This window comes from Chelmon rostratus, chromosome 5, assembly GCF_017976325.1.
Source record: "Chelmon rostratus isolate fCheRos1 chromosome 5, fCheRos1.pri, whole genome shotgun sequence".
Classification (NCBI taxonomy): Eukaryota; Metazoa; Chordata; class Actinopteri; order Chaetodontiformes; family Chaetodontidae; genus Chelmon; species Chelmon rostratus.
In genome coordinates, this window is record NC_055662.1 from 12,524,841 (window position 1) to 12,550,617 (window position 25,777).

The 25,777-nt window shown below is 44.6% G+C and overlaps 1 protein-coding gene across 1 annotated transcript in view; it reads right to left on the reverse strand.

Annotated features, from left to right (window-relative positions):
- col27a1b (collagen, type XXVII, alpha 1b) overlaps positions 1-24,969 on the reverse strand; it is a 61,092-nt gene extending 36,123 nt beyond the window's left edge. The window contains exons 1-8 of the mRNA XM_041937383.1: positions 24,837-24,969; positions 23,103-23,167; positions 18,064-19,385; positions 14,865-14,918; positions 10,012-10,065; positions 7,300-7,353; positions 7,151-7,204; positions 896-940 (exon numbers count right to left, since the gene is read on the reverse strand). Coding sequence (XP_041793317.1) covers positions 896-940; positions 7,151-7,204; positions 7,300-7,353; positions 10,012-10,065; positions 14,865-14,918; positions 18,064-19,385; positions 23,103-23,167; positions 24,837-24,889 — 1,701 coding nt within the window. The 5' untranslated portion in view covers positions 24,890-24,969. The remainder of the gene's footprint in view (positions 1-895; positions 941-7,150; positions 7,205-7,299; positions 7,354-10,011; positions 10,066-14,864; positions 14,919-18,063; positions 19,386-23,102; positions 23,168-24,836) is intronic.
- Positions 24,970-25,777: the final 808 nt, after the last annotated feature.

The following is a 25,777-nucleotide window of genomic DNA, read 5'->3' on the forward strand; positions in this document are numbered from 1 at the left end:
ACAGGAAAAGTTTCCTACTTCTTTTTTTTGTTTGTTTTTGCGCTGTGACACAGCACATTCCTCTAAAAGATAGCACACAGGATTTGGGCTCAGGAAGAAGGGAGAGAAGGAGGAGGAGAAGGAGGAAGAGGAATGACCTAGGGGTGTCCAAACTATTTAGCCCACTTGTACCTCTGCCAAAAATCTCTCCTCCTCTATTCCCGCCAAGATTCCAGAACAGCTCACGTCTGATGTCTCCCCTCTCGAACTGTAATTCTCCACCAGTCCCACACCTCCTTTTTAACATCCCGATGAGTTCGTGTTAATAACTTCTCCCTGTCGTTCCCTCCCTTTCTCTTGTTTTGTAACTATAAATGGAAAGACATGCTGGAGCCTTATGGGAACCGTCTCCGTGGACCCTTGGCTCCTCCATTCAATGAGTAAACATACGCTGACATACAGCTGACGCACAGTGCAGCCATCAGACAGACAAACAGCATGTAGTGGATTTAGTCAGCATGATAAGACTTCAAAGCGACGGAGGAGGGATTGTGTCAGAGGAACCAGAGAAATCACATTTCGCTTGTGTTTCAGATGCCACTTCTGCGGTTCAGACAATCCTCTCTGCTTGAGTCATGATCGTTTTTATCTCTTATGATAAAAAACACTCAGACACCGTGAGATTCACCGGTGCTCCTTGGTTCACCTCGCCTCAGACTCAACTGGATGGATTGTCAGAGTAGCATGCATAAATAGCATTCTAGCAATTTCCCGTTATACTTAATGACCTAAAGGGGGCACTACAAAGAGGAGTGACATTACAAATTGGTGGTGGACTGGTGAAGATATTGAGAAGGAAATTCTACATATTGTGCATCACACATGACACATCAAACTGTTGCCATAAAGTACTCACAGGTTCACCTGGGAGACCAGAAGGACCAGCGTGACCTTTCTGTCCCTGTTGATAGAGAAACATTAAGTTAGAATCTTGCACACAAGTCAAAGGGAAAATACTACACCACCGCATCTTATTGAAATTCTGATCACAAAGCCGCAGCGAATGCTAAATGATGCTCTTTAGAGAAAGAGATTATGTTGGTCTTGGGTAGAAAATATTAAGTCAATGGTCAAATTTAATCTAATTCTTGTTGTTAGAAAGTTTATCACCTTGTGCTCAAGAGCATCTCCGTCAACACCGCAGGGCCTGAAATTATGTTGAGCGATTTCCCAATTGCCTCTAGAGGACTCGACTTTGTTTCCTTATAAAATGTTCAATAAAATAACTAAATAAAGAGCCGGAGGGTTTCGCTTAAAAGGGTTCACGGCAAAGACAAACTTAATAGCTGTGAAAGTAATAGACCACTTATCAGCAGCATTGGCTGGTTAACCCTGAATAAAACACTTCTTTACGATTTCTACCCAAGAACAATGGCGTTTTTATTTATTGTTTCAGCACAGCTGCTTGCCCATGAGTTTGTCTAATTATTGCCACCGCTGCACTCTGACAACACAATTCAGAACAATCTTGCATTAATTAAACCAGTAAACCAATTAGACGGGAACAAGTGAATCCCAAAAGGGTAATTAATGGTCACCTTAATGCCTCGTCGTCTCAAATGAGCATGCCAGCTGGCTACGAAATGTATTCATCTTTTCACAATCGAGTGCAGATAGAGTCATGTGTAGTTATCTCTGAGGGAAGAACACATCTATCCCCACAAGTGTGAAATGATTAGCCACCAGCTGTGTTGGCCTGTCAGCAGCAGAACAAGTAAAGCCTGGCCTTCCAGAGGCTGATGCAAAAAGCTCTGTGTAAACAAGCAAGTTGACATCAAGAGACCCACACCGAGCACCCTCAGGCCTGCGGCCAGAGTGTGTACAGCAGGATTAAAATGTCCTTCTGTGAACGGCCTGCGAGACAGTCGGTAGGCCTGATGGAAAGCAGGACTCAACTTGACTACTTCAATGACTTTATGCAGGACTTTTTGACAGTGATGAGGAAGGTCAATGGAACTGAATTCCTCAGGATGAGGCCAGTTTCACTACTGTCACAGTCCTTTTGTTTGTGCTGATAATTAGTTTGTTAAAATTAGTTGCTTTTTTTTATGTGAAAAAATAATCATTAGCAATCTGCTAAAATTTCTGAAACACCTCTCAGGATGCAGTGTGATGCCAGCACATGCTAATAAAAACTCTGAAATGTGGGTCACAGCCTCTTAAACCTCGATTTTCCACCTTAAATTTCCCTTAAAGGTACAGCTCCACATTTTGGAAAATACGTTTCTCCACTTCCTTGCTGAGAGACAGATGACTGACACCACCGCTCTCGTGTCTGTCTGCTAAATATAATGCTACAGCCAGCAGACAGTTAGCTTAGCTTAGCACAAACACTGGAAACAGGGGGAAACAGCTAGCCTGGCTCCATCAAAAGTCTGAAAACTCCACCTATGTGCACCAACTGTCACTAACTAACATGTTATATCTGGTTTGGTTTTTTGTTACAGCACATAATAATAAGTACAAAACTGCTTTGTTTAAGTCAAACTTTTTTGTATCCAGACAAATATTTTTACTTTACTTTTAAGTTAACTGTGGGTTCTTTGAGACTACTTATTTTTACTTGCTTTAAAAATCTTGTTAAACAAAATTTTCCTGCTCTGTCGGCAGATAATTTTGCTTATCATATCCCCCCATTTCATATCTTTTTTCTTTTTATATTTCCCCTTTATTGGAAAAAAAACATTCTAATTTGTGTTAAAACACCACATACTATATACAGAGTACAGTAATCTGTATCTGCTTCTCTTAATACATCATTTAAGCTGATCTAGGGCTCACTATCAATAAAACATTCAAAGCTAAAAGGTCTGGAGCCATATTAAGAATTTCAAATGAGATTTTTTGGGTTTGAAAATCGTTCGGCCGCACAACGTGAGTTAATAATGATGGACCCACCGGTGGGTCAGGCAGGGTTGAGAGGCTGAGGCAGAGTGAGACTGACATGCCTGAAGCTGTTAAGTAAAATCATGCTGGCAGGCTGACATCCCAAGTTGATCAAAGGCCAATATTGGTCCCGTGTATCATCTTAACTCACAGAAGTACATTAATAACATGCCAGTGGAAGATTTCAGAAAACACATCACGACAATGTCATGCCTCTGATGCCATCATGATGTGAGAACTGATCCTCAAAACATCGACAGGAAGTGAAACAGAGATGAAAAACACCCCTGAGCTGATCTTTTACAAATGGCCGGAGCTTGTTCCTGAGTCCAATAAAACGTCCTTGCAGGGAAGGAAAGAACTAGCTCACTTTGAAAGGCAACTATTTTTTAAAAGATTCTAATTTTCTGTCACTTCCCCTGCAGCTTTTGGACGAGCGAAGCCAGATGCTGGTCCAGCGGCCGCAGTGATTCAATCAGACGCCGTTACGCTTCAGTTCTATCAAACTCCTCGTTGGTGATTATTTGTGTATTTATCGACTGACAGGAGTTGGAAATACCTGACAGGGTTTCTGGGAGCAGATGAGTCTCCTGCTGGAGCCAGAGCACTGCAGCCACGGGAAGACAAAAGAATGTGTCTGGGCCTTCCAGCAAGGCCGATACAGCTGAGCATAGTAAAAGTAGAGAAAGGAAGTCTGTCCTTGTGCATGGGTATCTGCATGTGTCTTGTAAGTGGGCTCAAAAAAACTGGACAGCTTTCATAGCTCTGCAAATCCATCGTGTGACACAAAGATGGCAACGGGTCACATTCTCCATTAGTTCTCCCTTTCTATGAAGAGCAGTTTTAATTAGTGTAACTCACACCGGATCGACCCTGCAGCCAACAGGCAAAGTGCTGCAGCAGCAGCAGCAGCGTCGTCTCCCCTGCTTACAGAATAAGTAGCAAAATAATGTTGTGCCTTCCATAGATTTTTATTATTACTGTAACACAAAAACATATTCCCACCTGGCAGGCCTCACACTCCTTTCTTGGACGAATCAGACTCAGCAAATAAAAAGGTATGAGAGCACTTTCGTAGAAAGCTGAGGAGCAGGAGGGAAAAATGTTGAGGGCCGCACAGCTAATAAAAAGCTGAGAGCCGTTCCAGCGTGCCATGATCAGAGCTGGCCATGTAAGAGGCACTCCGCTCATCGGAGTATTTTGGTTAGAAAGACACGCGCACACACACGGGTCTCTTCTGACTTTACAGTGCAGACCACTGACTGACTCCCAGGCAACCTCCCCATTACATCTTTACACATTTCCCACAGTGAGAAAGGCTTTCTCTGGCAGCTGGCCAGGGACTGAGCACAGAACTCAGCGAAAAGGGTCCATAAAGCAGCGGCAGGTCATTTTACTGGCTGGTCTGACAAGGAACGGAGAAGAGAACGAACCTCGGGCTTCATCGGTGGAATTTCAGTGTAATTTGAATACAAAAGTGCCCTGTGCTTTTTGGCTTCCAGTGCCGGAGTATGATCGAAAAAAAAAAAAAAGAGTTAAGAACAGCTGCAAGCAATGAGGTGTGTGGTGGCTTTCAGCAGAGCCAAGCTGATTGCCGCGTCTTTATTAGCTGGATACAAACTGTGTTTTAATGCTCTGTATGGCTGTCAGCAGTCACTTGCGGGGCTGGAGCGTATTTAAGGTTAACACAGACTTGATCAGAGGGACCAGAACCCCACCTGAACTGAAAAGGGGATCTGCCAGGACGCCGGTCCACGCCCAGCCAAGATCCTCAATCACCATAAATCAGCAGGAGGACAATCAGCTTTTTCCCATGACTCCACGTTCCATGACTCACAGGCGCGAAGAGGTCCTGTTTCTCCGAGCTGGGGTCCTCCCCACTACTACACTGAACGGAGGAACCTTGAGCACACCAGATGGTTTTTCACAGTCAGCGCTGCTCGATTGCATAACGGTTTGTTGGAGCGCCTGCCAAGGCATTATTGCACTCGCACTATTGTGTCCCAAATGAGGACAAGGGGTGTGTATATGTGTGTGTAAGTGGGAGAGAAAATTGCTTACAAAGGTTTTCTATTTTGTGACAGTCTTTTTCTAATTAGCATTCTTCGGGCATTCAAAACCTGGCCTTACTTTTACCTTTCGCTGCACTGATGCACAGCTTTTGTTTCTTTCTATCTTCAGCAGAGTGTGATTCTGACAGCAGACCGCAAAAGGAGAAGTGTGATGATAAACTGCCGAGTGTAATTTAGAAGAAGCCCTGTCTGAGGATTTTTTTCCACAAGCTTTTATGACTTTGTTTTTCTAAACAGATGTTGCTGCAAAAGGTCAGGTAACTCAGCAGTTAGGCCCTTTGTAAAGTTTCCCCTCTTCGTTCTCATTTTATCCAGAGAGAAAACCGGCTGAAAAGAAATTTGCATTTATTTGAACACCATACGAAGTACCATCCTGATCTAAACCTCAGAGATTCCCTGCCAAGTAAGTAGGGTGGGTACCCCCTGCTTGAAAAGCTGATAAATGAATTTCATACATTTGGGCCTCAGTGGAGAACTTTTGTGGATTTATTTGTAATGCAAATGAATGCACATTGAAGTCTGCTGTTGGTTGAAATCACCACCATCGCTACAGACAGCGAGCAAACATTCAAGTTGTGTTGCTGGTGATTGGAGTGAAACTACAAGCAGTGTGAAACATCTCGTCCACTGGCTCTGTTCTGAACACCCATTTCCCAAAAACCTATTTAAAAAAAGGAAGCACGCCCGTGGCATCCTGACAGCTCTTGCAGACACCAGTTCTACGAAACAAATAACTGGACGTCGCAGCAGCGGTTCACGCAAGGCATCACAGTCCTGGGAATAACGTGGACAACAGCGATGGGCCAAATGTTACACATGTTCCTTCGTTATGATGACGTGGGCTCTGTACTTCATTTTGAATGAATCCTGCCGCCATCCTGCTGCTGTAAATACTCACGAAAGCATCAAATGTGTATCAATCCGCAGCTGAAAATAGTCCAACAAGTGCACTATTTACTCCTGTCTGCGACACTAGTGCCTACCTGCTTTAAGAAATTGCTTGAAAATGAGATAAAGCATGTGTGAGTTGTTTTAATGATTTCCATTTTCGGTGGGAATCAATAGGCGTGCAGCTACAGACAGGATAGGGAAGGTGGGGAGTATTGAGAGCGCCACATTGCTGCTTATGGGCTTTTCATGTGAGTTGTTGACAATAACAAACATATAGAGTATCAGCAACTTAAGCTTTAATGGAAGCAGATACGTTTTATGATACACTGATTAAAATGTGTCGCAATCACCAAAATGAGTATTCATACGTCAAAAAAAAAAGAAAAAAAAGAAAAACTAAAGCAAAAATATTGTCTTAAAACAAAGCCAGCCGGTTACAGAGCACTATGTCATTTTCACACTCTGCATCGCAGGAAAGCCAGCAGGCTCTGGTCTACTTGAGATGTGTAATTACTGTGAGTGGGATAACAGGCTTTGGCAAAAGGCCAAGGATAAAATGCACAAGGCCACGAAGAACGCTCTGCTGCTAACCATCACTCTCTGTCAGGATAACCCAGCTCAGCGGTATGTCGAAAAGTCAGATAATGTCGACTAACAATCCAGAGCGGGACGAGATCACAGAAACCGCATTCATAACTTGTCCTACTTTTTAGAAGAACTGTTCTCCAGCGAGCCAGTGACGCAACATGCATTTGGAGGAAGCATGTAAGACTTGTGTTTTTACTCAGTAAACTTCAGCTCTCCTCCTCAAGTGCCTTCATCATTTTGGAGGCCTGTGATGCCGATGATGTAACAGCCCAGATATTCAAGCCTTTGGTGTTTCAGCCCACATGGGGGCCAGAACACAGGTGTGCTCCTCGACGCCTGCATTATGTTGAGGCTGCTTTCCAAACAAGAGCTCAAACATCCACGTTTGGCCGGACCCTCTAAACACTGCAGTTTCACAGAACCCCCCTTAAAGGCAGCTAACAGCGGGACAGGGTTGAGCGTACTCGTGTGATTTAGTAATCCTCGATATTCTTCGGTTACTCGCTCATTCACGGTGTCAGATTTACGTTGGGAACAGTTTTAAAACAGAGAAAGAGCAGACCCCCACACACATATGGAACAGCGCCAGCGATATCCGACGGAAATCAGTTACTTCCTCGTAGATTTACACACAAACACTTGTTTGAGTTTGTGAGACAAATCAGATTTTCTACCTTTCGTCCATCTTGGCCAGGCAGTCCAGGGGGGCCGATGACACCCGGCTCTCCCTAAAGAAAGGACAAACTGGGTCATACGCCAACATAATTTGCATGAATATCTGCTAATAAGTGGGTAGATCTATGACAGATGACAATATGCATACTTTTTGTCCTTTTGGGGCTTGGCCAGGGGACAGTCCGTGATCTCCTTTTTGTCCCTAGAACATAAAAACAAAGAACATTTTCTCTTTCATACTTTTAGAGACACTTTTCATCGCAGTAGGCGCAAGTACATCCTATTCCGCAACAGCGTTCACTGCATATTTCCTGCATTCCACTTCGGACGGCGCAGAGGAGTCTGCTGTTTGCATTTACACTATCGAGTAGTAATGAGTTCATACAACTTATTGGTGGGTCTAGCAGTTGTATTTACACAAACGCGCAGTCTATTTATGCCCTCCGGGGACCAAGCCGGCGAGAAGTGATGGGGAGTGATCGCGTACATTCTTCTCCCTTTTCGGGCAGTGGGAATCCTGTCAGTGCAGTCTGGGTCAGCATTCGACAGCCAATCGCACTGGTGAAAGAGCGGCTCAGTTATCTGTGCAATTATAAAGCGAGAGGTCCACGGAGAAATAGATCATTTCCTGTGTTAGTGCTTATCATATAAAGAAACAAGAATCTGGAGAAGAATGCAGCAGCGCTGACTTGGCTGGACTGTAATCCAGCTGTTATCAGCTGATTGCAAGTGCTCTGATATATTCATTTACCAAACTGACGTCTGGGCACAGAGAGTCCTGTATTGTGACTCACTTTGCTGCAGTCCTTAAGCCGACACTCCTTTTTTTAAGGAGCAATAGACATTTTTTTTTCCCGGACCTCTCGAAGGGCAGCAGTTCAGTCATTTCTGGGTCACTGGTGAAAGTATGACAGCAGTTCCCATCTCCACTATGAGCCTGTTTAATCCTCCATCTTTCCAGTAAGAAGCCTTTGTGGGAATTTTTTTTCTTTCTTTTTTTTAAAGCAGAATCAGGAGTGCAACTCCAGCCAAGAGCTACATCCACACACTAACACTGTGTCTTTTCACTGTCTGAAAGGTTTTAATTCCAACGACATCCTCTGAGGAGTTCAAACTCAAAAAGGAGCTAAATGAGGTCATTTCTACTGAAAGCTCAAGACGCTAATGAGCATGTGTACGTTCCACTGATAATAGGCGTATCTTACACCTTCATTCGTGTAATTTTTAAGCCTAATGTTAAGCCATTTACAGCAGTAGTAAATTGAACATCATCTTGTCTCAATTTATCATCATTACATCCAGATGAAGTCACATTTTCAAAACAAAATTCAGCTGAAACACAGCATGTTTTCATCCGGCTTGTTCATTTTTCTTAAAGCGGAGAGCTGCGCCAGACCGAGCTGTCCGCTGTTTGAGGTTTGCGGGCAAATGGGTCAAACCGGGCCAGGTTTGGTTCGGCTCCAGTAATACATATGTGCGATATAAGAGTTATGTTTTTCCCTGGTTGAGGCAGGCCAAAGTGTGGTATCAATTATGTTTTTTTTAATGTTTAAAGACACTGTGGAAAATGCTGAATTTCAATGCATTCAAATGGATTATGTGCAGACTTGAAATATGAGCAATTTTCTGTTTCATTCCAGCAAAGTCGAACATACAGACTCCTTTGTGATATCAGACTGGCATATTATGGAGCTAAGCAGCCCTCTCTGTTGACAATTCAAATCAGCTGGAACACAGACGGTTGTCAAGCAAATGAAGGAGTCAAAAAGACTTAAAACTGCTGTTCTCTCCTGAAGGGAAACAAATGGCTTTTTAAGAGGAGAGAGTAGCTGCGCTGTGAAGCCAAGAGGAGCTGGCCTCAGACATGCAAACCAAGTACAATCACAAACAAACATCGGAGGAAGCAGAAATACCACAAAAAATACTTGATCAAATTTGTTTTGTTGTTTAAATGCCCTCGTACATCAGTTATCTGGACCACAAGAGGGTTTATGTACCATAAAAAAGCTCTACCATATATCTAGGCGGGATTCCTACTTGCCTGCCCATATCTAAAAGTCCACTTTGAGGATCCGGCATTGTGTTGAGAAGGCAGACAGTACTAGTTGAGTGACACACCCACCATTTAATGTCCATTTTTTGACCACATAAATTACAGGAATATGCAATCACATTGTTTTTAGAGTTTAACATGACCATGACAGAGCATTCTGTCAGTTCGTCACAGCTGAAAACACAGACCAGCTTGCCCGCTGTGTTTTCGATGTAAACAAACTACTTACAGCATCAAGAAGGGCGGCTGTTATTCTGTATTTCTCTTACTCAACAAATCCCATGAAAAGACCAAAACAAACAGTGCGGTAAGTCCATCTCTCAGTGCTTTCAGGCTTCTCTACTCGGTCTGTGGCTCTCAGCCCCAAACCCTGTAGTTCCTACTGAAGACATAAATCCTTAACAACAGGCCACAGATATATAGCTGCTGAAGCAATTTTCTAAACCAGCTGGACGCTGTAGTTTTTAGAAAACTGCAACTCAGACAGCAGGAAAATGTGTATTTGTAGGGAACTATTTTCAACCGTGGATTAACACAGTAATTTTTCATGGGATTAGCTGACAAAAATATATAAACACAGCATATATAAGTGTAGAAGTGTTGTCTTGTGTTAGTCTCTGTATTAAAATACCTGTCAACTAATTTGGAGCAAGCTGCAGTGCTGTGTTACTTTTGCTAGAGGGATCTGGGATCATGGACTGTGTCATCAACACTTTGGCTGACAGCATTAAAAATGATCTGGATCCTCTCATTCCTGTGCATATTACAAACATTTGACACAAAACCACTTATTTGCCGATGTCGTACCTTCACTCCAGAAGGTCCAGGGTGACCAGGGTTTCCATGTGGGCCAGTAGGACCCTGAAAACAGAGACACACGTGATTAAGAAGACACAGAGTAAAGGTGATCATCGGGGGTTATCGACCAGGCCTCCGCTTCACAGCGAAGGGGGCTGGGTTAGTACTATATGTTCGATATTCAGACGTGCATTCACACATTACTTCCTGTCCGCTGCTTGTTTGTGTTGAGGGACAGGTCATGGTTGCCCTGTTTATGTGTAGGTGCTCTGTGAGACATACTGCGTCTCCTGTCTGTCTGCCTGCCTGTCCAAGTTGTGACATATGGATGTGATTTTCCTCATCCCCACACTTTTCCACTGGTTTCTGGGGTCCCACAAAGTGAAGGCCACTCATCCCTTACACCATCTGTGCCAAACGCTTTATCAAAACGGACTATCTCCTGCAAGGCAGGCCGTGCGGGAAGACGTGCAGGAGCGGAGAACGACGGGACAAAATCTGCTTCTTCTGGCTGAAGGGACGATAAATTCAAGCGAGCTGCGAAGAGGGATTGTTTGGAAAAATAAAGCCACAGCTTCCTGAGGCATCCGAGTGAGGAGTCTTCACCTCAACTGTGTGGAGCGAAGTGCTGAGCATGGAAAATCTTCCCCAGCCGAATTGAAAGCCTTGAAACATGTTCAGATGGCCCGAACAGGAAGCTACTGTATCTTCAGCCCCTTCTTCGACTTGTTCAGACTTTCCGTGGGTTGTGAGACCTTTTCCCCGGAGCTGGAGGTGAAAGTGAGGATAGGATTACTCTGAGTCAAACAGACGGGGGAGGCCAAAAGGTGTAAGTGTACAGTCGGGTGATCCAGCCCGTCTCTGTTATTTATCTGCGCTTCCATTATCAGACTGCAGAGAGGAGTGGAACAACCCAGGCGGCTCCCCTCCCCTCAAACTGGCCAGACCTCTCCCCTCGCAGGCGCTCACTGCCGGGCATATGGAGACACTTAACAGAAGCTCATCTACAGATTTCCTCCTCCTCCTCCATGCAGAGCATTCCCCTTTTCCCTCGCTCGATATTAAAACGTATGGAAGTCATTATCTTCAGATAGGAAGCGAAGGGAGGAGGAGACGCAGAGAAAAAGGGAGGTCAGGACAGAAAATTACAAATTGCATTCCCGCTGAACACAAGGTGAGGAGGCACGGCGCTGATGACAAGGTGGGCGGGTGTTATCCCGATGGAGACGAGCGTACTGGGGAGAGTGAGTCTCTTTGTCCGTTCAGCTTGGCGTGGGTGAGAAGAGGAATGAAGTACCTCTTTTCTTAATTATTTCGAAGGGTGACTGACGAGGAACAAATTAGAGACCAGGCAAAAAAAACACAAACATACGCATTGGGTTTAATGGAAAGCCAGGTCAGCACATACGCAAACACACACAGACACACACACACATACCTGAGGCCTGCAGATGAAGAGCACCTGTATGCCAGAGCTGTGACCAGGTTTACGATGTGGGCCAATGACTTTTACAGGAGTGACACGTGGAGCTACTGTTTTTATTGGCTGTTAACCCTGAACAGACCCGCTAACACCTTCACTGGACTGCACGGAAGGAAACACTACGTCTTTTGCCTGAAGATTATTCCATATAATGCACATTTAAAGGATCTTAACTCTTATTTATTCCATTTCGGCAAGAACTTTGGTGTTGCTAACTCACGGGCCTCACAAGTGATTAATTCACCCATCAATACTGTATCATTCAAGCTGTTGTTTTTGTCATGAATTAAGGTCAATTTTTCTTTTGCATGAGCCAATCACGTCTGTGGCAGGTCGCAACCTTTATTGCAACCTGCCAGTATGAACAGTTTTAAAGCAAAATATTCGCAGGTGAGTATTTCAGGCTTTCATGCCACTTATTCATCACAGCCCTGGTGTGTGAAAGCTGTAAGTGCCGATTGCATCCCTAAGATCACTGATCCAGCTGAGAAACGGTGTGGCCAGCAGTGCGACTGGGGTTGCAACTAGCCATTGTTTTCTTAACGATCAATCTGCCAATCATTTTCCGATCAATCGATTCATTGTAAAGTCAAAAGCTCGGGCAAAATCAGCCCAAAGTCCGGAAATGCACATATTTTAAAAAAAGCTTCAACCTGCAAGTGTCTGCCATTTTTGCTTAGTAAATGACATAACTTATTAGTTTTTCTGGCGATTTAAACAGTTGTTTCATGAGACAAAGAGAATCTGCCTTTTCTTGACTGCTTTTGAATCCTAATCATGTTTCTGAAAGTGGGACTCTTTTATTTGAGGCACTTATTTAAAACAAACTATTGTTGCTGCTGCGTGTAATATAAAGTGCATTACCTTCTTTGCACCAGAGCTGGTATGTGGTAGGTCGACCCACCCGAATACTGAGAGAAGCACATGGAAATATTTTCATCGGCTGGGATTAAATGGCCAGTGTGTTACAGTGCATTACATGGAAACTTGTTTCCAGGTTGACATATGTAGAGAGCTACAAATGCTCCCAGTCATTGCACAGGAACAACTCTACAGTGATGAACAAACTGACTGCTGGCATCCTCTGTGGACCCCCTGCCACTTAACTCTCTGAACGTGCTCCCCATTAGCTTAAGTACAAGCAATGGTGGAAACGTCTGTAAGCAATGATGACGGAGAAAAACCCAATCAAGCCTCTGAGAGACTGCTCATTCATGCCCACACACGCAATTCATTTCAGAATAATCTACATTTTAAAACACACATAAATCAGTTCAGTTTTCTGCACCAATCAGCCACAGGCAAAGACAGAAATTATGCAAATGTTTTCAATTTCACAGAAACCCAGCGGCGCATGCTGACTGCACACTGGCAGGTCCCTTTCTCTGCACAAAGCCCCCTTTGATCCGCTCTCAAGCCTCCCCTTCAGGGCCGGGTGAACTCCGGCGCTCTGCCGGGCTCGTGGCTGTGTCAGGGAACGTGGAAGCTCTCATGTGTGAGAGATGCCGACCGGCGGTAGCAGCAGTGAGACTGTCTGCGCAGTCAGACATGACACCTTACTGTCAGAGAGGTAAAGCCCTAATGGTGCGCTGTCATCCCCGCTGCTGGAAAGCCTTTGTGATGAGTCAGAATACCCACACAGGTCACACTCTGCACACGTTCAGTGCAATGGGAACGTCATGAGTTGCACCTTGCTCTATATCTGACTTAAAAGGTGCAGCTGAATGAAGGCTTATAGGTTGCTGTGTTGTCCCAAACACACTAGCAAAATTCTGATTTGGCACTATTCTGTTTACGCACATCAATTATGCATTAGCATTTATCAAACAAACCTTGATTTACCTGTGAATCCCCAAAAAAAGTTATAATACAGGAGGACTTTAGCTTAAGGAATATACCTTAAAGCAACCTTTTAAAAACAAATTATTGGGAAGCAAACAAAAAGACAACTTCTCAAGCATTATGCAAGTTACTGTTCATCAACTTTCTGCATATGGAAGCATAAAATCATCCACCACGATGAATGTCACTTTAATTACTTGTGTTTGTAAAGCTATGCCCAGACCGGAGTCCACTGTAGAGCTTCCCGTAGATCACAGCTGTGAGGTATTTCTGTCTAATCATGTGATCTATCTGGGAAAATTCTGTTGGTTCAGGAAAACAATCAGTAAAACCTGAACTGTACCCTCTGGTTGGGTTTTTTTTTTTTTTTTTTTTGCTTTGACTCAGCGTGGCCTGCAGTTGGGTCTCAAGAGCTTGATGATGAATGAACTCTATAGAGTTTAGTGTACTACTGGATAGAGCCGCTGAGCTCCAGACAGGGTCTTAAATGCCTTTAATAAGATGGGGACAAAGCCCTCTTTCTTCCTTGTTTAAAGAGATTGGGTTCCCACACAGCCCACCCCTCTGAGGCCTGACCGCGGGGCACGGTCTCACGGGCTGCGGCAGGTAGCTAATGCGCTCACTCCTCAGTAGCACAAGCACTCTGCAGGAGTGCTGCGACGGGAGCTCTGCAAAAGAGCAACCAAACTGGGTATCCCTCCATTTCTTCACTGCCTTAAGTCCTACCTCTAGCATACTTATTCCAGCCCGGCGCTCACTGTAATGCGAAGTTCAACTTCTGCTTCAATCATTCTCAAATGAGGGCGGCGGAGAGGCAGCTTAAAGGCCGGCAACTACATACACAACCATCAGTTAGATATAAATCAAAATAACAAACCGTCCCTTGGGACAAATCATCTCCTCGTGTTTTCTCTCTTCTTGTATTTCTTATGAAAACATGAGCTTAAAATAACAGCTGCACTCACTCCATGTGGTTCCACCAGGAGCTCACAGTTGTAGACTGAGATATGGCACCAGCATACACGAGAAGCATTTGCCGATGTTAATTTAGGACTTGTGCCTAATTCAAGCAGTGTTACTGCTTATGTATGGGATAGAACGTACTTGGTCTGGAAACACAGTACATGGTACACTCGCGCAAGTTACCTTATTTTTTCATTTTCATCTGATACCTATCGTATGTGTTCGATTAATTTTACATTGGCAACCGACAGCTTTGTAGCTCATGGCTGTTTGCTCTCCAGCTTTACAAATGGACCTTGGCAGCGGAGAAGCACAGCTTGATCAAACCCAGAGCCAAAGCAAACCAAGTCTGGCTGAATAATGCTCCGTAATCCAAAGATGTCAGTGCGTGCTTGATCAAAATGCTCAAAGGTCCTCCATATCAGTGCAGTGCTAGTGGCGTAATCTAAGATCAGACATAATCAAGGCATCATTAAGGTGCACTGTAATACACAGGACGGGGATTGAGTAGTGGAAAAAAGAGGAACTGTGGGAAGGTAGATATGAAACTTGTCCCTGGTTGGGAGACACTCACCCTTGGGCCTCTCTTCCCTGGCTTTCCTGGCAACCCAGGAAGTCCTTGAAGGCCCTGAAAAGAAGAAAGATAAAAGATGTCAGGGACAGAGGGACAGATCTAGAAATACAAAGGAGGAAATAAGAGTTGCAGCCTTTTGAACAGCCTTGAACAGTAAAAGAGAATTTCAAGTGTTCAGAGTAAAAATGGTGTAAAAGTCACTCAGGCGCAACATTCAACAAACACATCTTGAGCTTTTTTTTATTATTATTACACATTTAATGACGTTAGCTGAGAGTTGCAGAGCTGTCAGTGAGATGCTGGCATGCATGAGGGTGTCTTGTTAGAGACTAGAGCAGCTCTGTCCCCCTGCAGCCAATATGATTTCCGCCCAAAACCACCACAGCGCATGGACTGTAAGTCTGACTCATTGTACTGGCAGGGAGGTCGGCGCTGGTTCCAGCCACAGCCAATCACATTAATTATGGGCATCAGCTAGCTTTAAAACAATTTCATACATGGATTAGCAAAGCTCTGAAAGGTCAAATCTAATGAGGGGTCAATTTGAGGAACCTGAGTTTGCTTGAGATGTTCAGATTTGTTACTTATTTTCCCATGGCTCCACAAGTTTGAAGAAGGAGGAAAAAGAAATGTTCCTTAACAGCTCGAGGCAGTCCAACTGAAATTGGGCTACTGTAATAATGGCAGACGTATAGAGCACTTTTGTCTGATTCGGACAGGACCAGCAGCTATAATTATACTCTTTCAGCCAAGGGGCTTTCAGCAACCTTTAGAGCCTTTAGACTGCAGCCATCAGGCTGTCCACACATGATAAGCAGAACGAGCTGTAAGGTGGCGGCAAGGCAACACAACACTAGAGCTCACATCTTTATAGAATTTACACAGTTCACAAACAATAAATATTCATGACGTTATACTCTAGGGTCAAGTCAGACTTGGGCTTGAGCTTGTTTTGTCACAAATAACTATTCAATTCAAGTGAAAGAAATCCAACACACTTATTTTCAAACATGACAACTACTTTATCTCTGAAGACTCTGATGCTTTCCTCTGTCGTTACTCTGTCAGCAGCAAAGCGAGAGTAAAAATCAAATCATTTCAGCTCGCAGAGACAAGGTGTAAAATCCTAGTGATGCTCAACTGTCAAGATAGCACCTCTCTCCAATGCAAAAACAGAAATTCAAAAGGGTGGAAAAGTATGCACCAATCCAATTTTTCCTCTCACAATACCAACTGCAATAATACCTCACCTCAAGGTACTTGCCGATGCAGAGTGCCGAACCACTACAGGTGCTCTCTTTTAGCCAAATTAAAAGCCTGCATGCCTCACTGCATGAGCCTGGGATTACTGAGCAGCGTCAGCTGCTGGCCGTGAGTCAATAAATGTAAATGAAATTACAAGGACGTGACAGAAACTGTGCTTAATTGTGGATTGGTCACATCTGGCTGATACCAGATCTGGTTAACAAGGTCAGCATCTGTAAGACAATGGCCTGATTTGATATCAGTGAATCCCTACACAGTGCTGATCATGTGTCGACAGCCTACAGGAATCCCAAAAGGTGTTTTGAGGAAGACCTCCATAATGAGTATGTTTAGGAGCTCCAAGAACCTTAAGACTTTTATCTGTGGATACGTAACGAGTATTACACCTGCAAATAGTCTCTAGTACTAAACTGAGGACCTTTCTTGATTATCAAGTCGTCAGTCCTCCCACCTTCAGGACTGAAGTATTCATCAGCACTTTTCTTATCTATCAGAGCTGACACGCTGCGGTCGACTCTGTCGTGTATACTATCAAAGACATTCCTGCTCTTGTAAGCAGCTGCCCTGTTAAACAGTCCACGGCCCGCTAACGTCAACCCTAATCACAGCAGAGAGGATCAAAAACTCCACAACGTGCTCCCAGTCATCACTAAAGAACAGAACACAGGATTGCCTGAAAATCATTTGGATTTTATACCTGACTCAGCAATCTGCTCTGTACTTCGTACTCAAACATTAGCAAGCAACAGGATGGCGAGAGGCCTCGGCATCGGTTACGCCTCTCTCATAAAAACGAGCTGCTTCAGGGGCATGCAGAGCTGCGGTTTCCCTTATTGCCAAAGCAGGAAAGCTTTACTTAAAGCATTCCTTCTGGTCCAGCGTGACCTAATACGAGACAGAGAAGTTCCTTTAACAATGGAAAATGTGGGTAACCATCTTGTGTTCGACAGAGGAGCGCTGCCTGTCAGGACCACGTGGTCAGTGTGAATGTACACGGTCGACCGTCGACGCGGGTCCACCAATGACAACCTGAAATACGTTCGTCTCTAACACTTTGCTCTGAACTTTAAAAGCAAAGAATTACAAGTTTAATTGAACTTAAAAAAAAACTGTGATGTATCTGACTAAAAGACAAATTTCCATTTCCTACAATTCCTGCATGTCACAGAACACTGTGACCACCATGACAGTCTGTGGTGCTTAAAATGAGAAAAAAGACTGCAGCTCTTACTAATGGAAATAAAGAATTGCCTGAATATCTAATATATAATAGCCTTTTAAATTGTACTCTAAATGGTTAATTGTGTGCAAGCGCTTAATCCGTTTTTACCTTTGACCCTGCTTTAAAAGTATCCATTCTCTGAGCAGTCACACTCCCCCTCAGAGGAATCTAACGCCTCACCGCCAGCCCCTTCACTCAGACAAACACGAACTGGCGAAGGCCAACTATGAACCTGACTATTTCTACCGCAGCTGCAATTTGGCAGGGCTCCACATGCCAAGATTTCATGCAGGTCGGGAAAGAAAAAACTGAGGAGGCGGCAACAGAGCACTTCTGAATCATAAACACGGCTGACACACTACTGTCACATGAGCAAACACTTGAGAGATGATTGGTGTGATTGGTGATTCACAAAACCGCAAAAACACGAGGCATGTCAGCAGCAGTTCCGCACATCAAAGGATGGAAAAAACAACTTTTAAACAATAGTCTCACACTTGTATATTGTCGTGATCCAAAGATGTATTAGGAAATTGGCCTGAAGCAAAGGAATGTGCATCTATTTCAATTCAAAGGCTCTAATCCATAAGCTACTTACTCATAAAATAAACAGCAAAAGACTAGACTGTAAGCATGCGATGAGATAAACACACAAAGGAGCACCTATTGTGGCTCAAAGGTGCTGTGTTTCTTTCGAGCTCACACACTCACCGGCGGTCCTGGTTCTCCCTTTAGTCCAGGTGGTCCAGCCAGCAGCGAGAACTGGGTCGGTTCCAGGTCAAATGTTTGTAAGCCATCTGTTGCAGCTGGAGTGACTGGAAGAAGCCAGGTGGGTTTGACATCCTGCACACTGGTCACTTTTGGCTCAGGTCTCTTTGAAGCTACTGTGGTCAACTGTCGTTCATGGGAAAGGTAGGCGTTTGAAGGGGACCCCTGTGTGAAAGCAGCTGTGGTCTGGGGGTTTGGCTTTGTGTCCGACGGTCCGGTGGGAGCAGGTAAATCCACACTTTCAACAGAAGGTTTCTGAGAATTAGCATCTCCTTGCTTTGTGTTCTTTCTGGCACTGCCGTGTGAGGTTGGTTTGGGGTTTTGTGGTGTCACGCTGATCCTAAGAGATGTAGTAGCTGTTTGAGTCGGAAATTTAAGCGGACTTTCCAGCCCTGGACGAACCGTTGGAGAAACAGACACAGCACCGGGTTTTGGAGCGCTCCCGGTCTGATACACAGATGTTTCATTCAGCATCGGCAAGCGGTCAGTTGGAACAAGAAACGTAGTCCTGGTGCTTTCCTCAGTGAAGGCCAAAGAAGGTCTCTGGGCGTTTTTGGATGCCTCCGCCAGTGACGGCGGAGTTACATGAGTGACAGTAATGTTTGGGTCTGTGGAAAATAGAGGTAGCAGGGGTGGAAACGCGGGCCGATATGTGTCGGCTTCTCTGCAATGTTTCTTAATGTAATCACAATAGTTATGAGCTGCCTTAGCAGAGGGATAAATGTCAAACTGACAGATGGCACCTTCAAACGGCACCGAGCTGTGGTTCATTTTGCCCAGCAGGAAGGAGCCACCTGCATCCAGGGTCTCCTCTTTTTTGGATCGTAAATCTGCGTGTACACTTTCCTTTCCGCAAGAGGTGTGTAAGAACACCCGGTGGCCTTGGATGTCCAAGGCCAGACTGTGCCACTGGCCATCGTGGACATCGTAGTCGAAACTCACAGAGCTCCTCTGCCCCAGGTGTACCAGGACCTTCCCCGGTATGAACTGCACTCCGAGCTGCACTTTCCTCTTCTTGGACAGAACCGAGAAGAGAAAAGCGCTGTTGATGCGATGAACAGACAGGCTGAGGATCAGGGAAAGATTGGTGGAGGTGTAGGTATCAGGGATAACGGTGCGCAGAGGCACCTGGATACGTGCCCTCGGGGTGAGGATGACCCCAGACTTGAAGGGGATGATGCCATTAGGGATGGGTCGAGCACCTGAAGATGGCGACCCGGCTGCCCTTCGCCCAGAGAGCCCAAGCTGCTGCAGAACATCCACATCTTCAGAGAAACAAAAGAGAGAGAAGTCAGTGACTATCAGCTCTGTAGCATCTAGACATACTGAACAAGAACTAACTTTTCAAAAAACCATGATATCATGATCCATAAGCTTATACAACACAGCAGAAAGTGTACATGCTCTGCCTTTCCCCAAAGTAACTTTAATTCAACACTTTGGCAAAGGCATCACCCTCAAAGGGCTTTACAGAGGAGCATAAAAGGAAAACGAATATATAAATGTGATGATAAAAAGGGAAAAAGAAAAAAGCTAATTGCATAACACATTTCACTTTATGGTATGTGCACTTAATAAGCTATTTAAAAGACAATACCATATTAATTTGTGTAAGGCACCTATTAACAACCTCCCTCTGTGGTGCACTGATTTGCAAAGCATAAACTGAAAAAACAATAGCGCAGTAGTATAAGTGATAATTATGTTCTGATGCCTGGCCGGGAGTTCACAAGTTTAAAGTTAGACTAATGGAAATCCTGCAGCAAAACGCAATTAAAAAGGCTGCATAAAATTTCCGATAGGGCCACACATCAACATCCAGTTTTGGGGATTGCCGCCAATTATGTAATGGTTACATCAGTCTTAATTAGAGCGCTCTCTGGAAACGGAGGCTCAACGGGTCCCCGGAGAGGACAGTGGTGGGGTTTGAAGAGGTGCATTCCTGCAGAGACAGAAAAGCCATCTCACTTTATCTGGTAATGTCTGTTGATTAAACATGATGGATTTAACATGATGGCCCTGACAGGGTCCAAGCTCATGTAAACATACTGCAGCGTTTCCTGCAGGTTTTTAATCGCCACTTGCATCTCACTGGAGGAAACTGTGGCTAATTTTCACACATTATAGTGTTGTTCTGTATATGGCTTCAAATTGGGTTCCGCCTTTACAGAATATAAGACTTTAATTGAATCCACATTTCACTGTAGCAAGAACCAGCCTTTATTTCACTTAAGTATTCTTTACAATAAATGCACATTTTTGAACAAGAGTAGTTCTCAGCCTTCTCACTTGAAATATCGCTTTAGCTATTGGTGACCACCCATCGCAGTACAACGAGAGAAATGACAACATATATATCATTTATAACAAAATGTTATGCCTCTCTAGGTTGTGATCCTGAATTGACATAATTCAGTATTTCACAAAAACTAAAATTGGAGGTGAAAAAAGTTTTAGCCTCTAAATCATCTCTCAACTCCAAAAAACGATGGTCTTTGCAATCCATAAACGCAACACGGTTTCCCAAATCCCAGGCCAAGAACCACTGAAACAACAGCACCAAGGTCATGCTAAATCTGGGTTATTATTTATGCAAGCATAACATTCAGCACACTCAGGCAGCTAAATCTGGTTTTGGTTCGAACATCAAAACAGACTGGAAATGTTCCCAATATCATACTATTGTCTATTGTTAGACACCGGTGCAAGTCATCAGTTATGTCAAACAAAAGCTTTTTTGTTTGGTTTAGCAAGGTTGGAAAATAAAGAAGAGCTGATCATCCCTGACCAATCAGTATATCCAGAACACAGTACGTCAATCCTCCCAGTCCGTGCAATGTAGCTTACATATATATCCAAGAGAACTGTCCTTTAATGCAAAACAAATGTGTGCAAGGCTAAAATGAAGTGCTGGATGAGGAATTACGTTCACCATTCATAATGGTAGGAAGGCAAGCTGGTAAACTGAAAACACAAAGAAAACAGAGCATAACACTTCGTGAAGACACAGCTAAAAAGAACACACTGTTCTCAGAAAGAAGGCAAGTGCACAGATTAATTCATGTCCAATATCGGCACACCGTCAATAAAACATTTCCTGCAGCTGCTTCACAGTAAAAATCCTCTAGTAGAGACACTTCATTTGTTCATTCAGGAAAAGCGCTGACACCACGCAGCACAACTGGTTCTTAGCATTCAATACAACCCTGTGTTTCTAGTGAAGTGAACTCGGCACCCAAAGATGTTTTTGGGTTTCACTCCTTCTCAAGAAACAGGGAGTGAATTGCTGGCCTCTGACTCAGCACATGAATGCATCGACTGGGCAGCAGATATGACCAAAGAAAACTTTTTCCATGATACACTGAAATGGATGATTGGAATGAGCAATGGGGCACAATTCCTTAGGTCAGTGAGTGCATTTCCAGGGTCTATGTATATTATTTAGACTGTTTCTCTCTTCAAGGTGAAAGTGGTGTGTGGGGGGGAGCAGTAACCACAGGGTTGCTGGTTTGATTCCCAGCACTGACAGATGAGCCACCATCTGGGTCTGAATCTGCTGCAGGGATGCTGCACTGTGGCTGACCTTGATCAGGCCCTGACCCTGCTGGTGAAATGTGACACCTGTGTGGCAACTACAGTACATGTAGAAGTAACAGCCCATGTCGAAGAACCGCAGAGAAAATGGTGCAAGAACACCCGTCCCGGATTTGGCCTTGAATAAACTGGAGTGTGACCAGCAACAATCAAACAAACAGTACAATAGCTTGTGATTGCACAGTCACTTTCCATATGCTTGGCTTTCACTGCGAGTCATCTTCTCATGAAACGAGTAGAAAGCAAAGAGTATTTATCCTGCAAATGACGCAAGAGCTGTCTGCAGGTTTTAATACCAGCAGAGCTGTTTTCCCAGGCACTCTGCTTCATCAAGGAACACATTTATAGTCTCGCTGGAATCTGAGAGAGAGAGTTTGCAAATGAGTAGGTCCTTGCGTAAAAAAAAACCTAGGTCTCTAGGCACTCAGCAGTCATCACTGGAGGAAAATATCAAGCAGCAATTGGCAGAAGCAGTTATCACTGAGTGCAGTGGCTTACATGATCAGACGGCATCTAGAAACTGGCGAGAGCTCTGATTGAATGAGATCTGAAAAATCTGAAAGGTCTTTAACGCGCGTAGCAGAAAGCTAACTGCATCAGGCATCAAGACGCGGCTGAGTGCGAGTCAACATGAGACAGAGTGCACTTTAACTTAGCAGAGAAGCCTTTGGGAGTCAGGGCTGATGGGTCATGTAACGCCTTGGAAACCTTTATGAGAGAATTGTAAAAGGTTTCCACTTAAATCGAATAATACAGTGTTCAGAGTGTGTGTTTCTCACACTTTGGGCAATGTACAACAAATACCCTACTTAATGCAAAAATGGCAACATACTGCCTCTGATGCTACATTTGCATGAATGTGCCCTGACTTGAAATCTATATTCTGAGGGACGTGTGCCATTTTCAGCTAAAACAGTTCAAGCGTCCCATCCTCCTGATGGAAAAAGGGGAAGAGGAGCAGCCAATTCCTAACGAAGACTTGAGATGCTTTCCAGGGAAGAATAATCACACTGAATCAGAGTTTTTGGCGATGCTGATAGAGGTACAGCTGACTAAGATGGAAAACGAGGATGCTGATCACTTCGGTCATAGATAATCCCTGGATAACAAGGATAAATATGTGCACAAGGGGCCCAAGGGGCAATTTTTACCTTATCCATTTTGTGTTCTACCGCTGATATCACCTCATCTAGGATCTGGACAGTCTCACTGAGGTGTAGTGCACAGGACAAATCTGGAAGTGTCACTCTAACCTCCTATAAATCAATTTTAATTTCCTCTTTCAGCCCCTGCTTGTGAGGCACATTCCAGACACTGCCTGCTCAATAATGTCTCTGTGTAACAAGAAAAGCAAACATTCGGCCATCCTTGTCGTGAAGTGTGCTTACCTTGTGCTTGTGCTAGCCTTAGAGAGCAGGTGCAACAGAGTATAGTCCAAAGAATCAGAACTCTCCTGCAGAGAAAGACAAAAGGGTTGGAAGCAATTATGGCAGATAGTCGAGGTAGGCTACAGATCATCGAGGAGACGTTTCTTTACAGTTCATTAATAGCTGATTGTTTAGGCGTTGAAAGCAATGATGCCTTCCCATCAAAAGACAAGACCATTTTTGCATCTTTGAAGCTGTACCCAGCAGATGGGCCTGATTATTTTAGCAATCAGTAAACTGTTACAACGCTATTTAAAAGCCATAAACTCCTGTATTTCCACCTCCCACGGTGATGAGACCTGCTGCAGGAGGGCAGCAGCTCTGCACTGTTCAAAGAGTCTAACATCCGTTTCAAGTCAACAAGCTTTGTCTTATCTTGCTGCCTGACCAGATAAGCTAGTGCTCAGCAGGGCTAAGTGAGCGCTCCCACAGGACCACCGCTGGCAAGCCGGAAAAAAAAAAAAACACTGCATCACCTTCAAACCTCCAATTCATGTGAAAAGTGAAAGAAAATTGCAGGATGCTGGTTTTGAAAGTTGTTGTTTTTGTGTGTGTGTGTGTGTGTGTGTGTGTGTGTGTGGCTGTAAAAAGGCACAGAGCAAAAGACCATTAGATCAACTCTTTTCACATGACAACTGTGACATTCATCATCCCACATCAGCCAGTAACAGCCAATTTAAGACCACTGATGTTTCTGCGACCTTTCTCTCTCAAGACAAGCGATGACAGGGATGCTGGCAGCTCACGTGTAGAGATGCCAGCATCCCTGCTGCAAAGGTGTTAAATTACCTCTGATGTGTGTGGACTCGTATTGTCATTGTCATAATGTCATTTTTTTGCACTCTTAGAGGTAATAACTCGGCTGTATGCAGCGGATGGAACTGGACGCCTGTCGAGCGAGCGGTGTTTGAAGCGAACCAGGCTCGGAGACAAGTGCCATAACGCCGCCAGTTACAGGACATCTTTTGCATTAGTGGTTTTCCAGAGGGCCGCAGGAAGCCACTGGTCAAACACTGACACGCTGACTGCTGGTTGGAGCTTTTAAAGCTTACCCGGCCTCCTCTTTGCATCCCATTCACTGCACTCACAGTGACATTAGCAGACCCCCCCCCCCCCCCCCTCTCTCATGAGTCCACCAGGGTTATATGATGCAACATTTTAACTTCTATTTCCCCTCCCATTGGGACAGCAGGGCCAACCAGCTGAGTGAGATGCACAGCTGGGAGGAGAGACAAAGGGGAGGAGGAGGAAGAGGAGGAGGAGAGGTCTCCTCCTCTCATACATCTCCCTCAAATCAGTCCCAGATCATCTGGCAGCTCATTCTAATACAAGCTTCAGAGACACAACTCCAAGGAACAGTGCAGCAGGCTACACTGGCTTCCACTGAACTGTCTGAAGAGCCCAGAAAATCGTTTCCACAAGCTTCCCTGCAACCTTTTAAACTACACCACCTGTCCAAGTGTCGAGCTGCCCAAGTTTCTCAAACGTGAACTTTTACGTTTGTGTTACTTCTCATGATGCAGCTCAGCGGCGCACAACTCCCATCGATGCTGCGAGCGGCTTTACACCAAAATCAATGTCAAATGCACGTGACACGCTTAATCACACGCAGGTGATGTTCACGAGCACACGAATCATTCTGAACCTGAGGGGGGGAAAGTTATTTTCTTTGGACTTGAAAGTGTATCGACTCACCCCCCGACTCCAGTGGTTTTGAGTTTGGAGTGCGGGGCATTGTCCGGCTCCATAGCGGTTACTTCATTCTTTCTCGGGAGTTGTTGCTGCGGTCCAGACGAGGCAGATCAACTTTTCCCATTCCAGGTGTCGCTTTGAGGAGTGAACGTGCAGCAAAAACAGAAGACAGCAAGTCAAACACTGCGGGATGGACCGGCAGCGAGAAGGCTGCTCTCTCTCATTGTCTTGTCTCTTCTTGTCCCTGTAGTGATCTTCCACGAGATGACAGCGAATGATAGTAAAAAAAAAAAAAAAATCAAAAAAGACGCTCCGGAGAGCTCCACCTGTGCGCTTCCTGCGTCTTCTCCGTCCTCCTTTCGCGCGTTTTGTGAACGTACAATGTGAACGTGAAGTGAAGCCGCGTCCGGCTTTCTCTCCCGCTGCAGGACAGGATGACGACCTCCGCTGTGTGAGTGTGTGTGTGAGTGTGTGTGTATGTGTGTGAGTCGACTTCCCAAAATGAAAGTTTATTGTGGACTGAGGAAAATCTTGAGAACCGGGAAGGGGGAACACCTCCCTCTGTCGCCCTCAGCTGACATCCAGGGAAGCAGATTTGCAGCAGAGACGGTGCAGCGCTGCTTCAGCTGGAGGTGTGTCTTTTCGGGGACCCTGTCGGATTTGCATGTGGGAGTGCAACATGTGCCGTGTGTGTAGCTGCTCATCATGTGGTAAGAAATTAGTGAGTACAAGCTTGCGTTCAGGGCCGCAGCAAGATCTTTAGAAATACTGAGGGTCCCTCAGGTCCCCCCACGCCCCCTGCTGCAAACTTTACCAAACACCAAAAAAAAAAAATCTGCAGACTTTGCTCTGTTTGCATTCAAAAGCTCCACAGCAAGCAAGTAAGTGGATCTTGAGCTGAGATTGTTTTATCAAATTCGTTACTACTCTCTTGTGGTCAAACT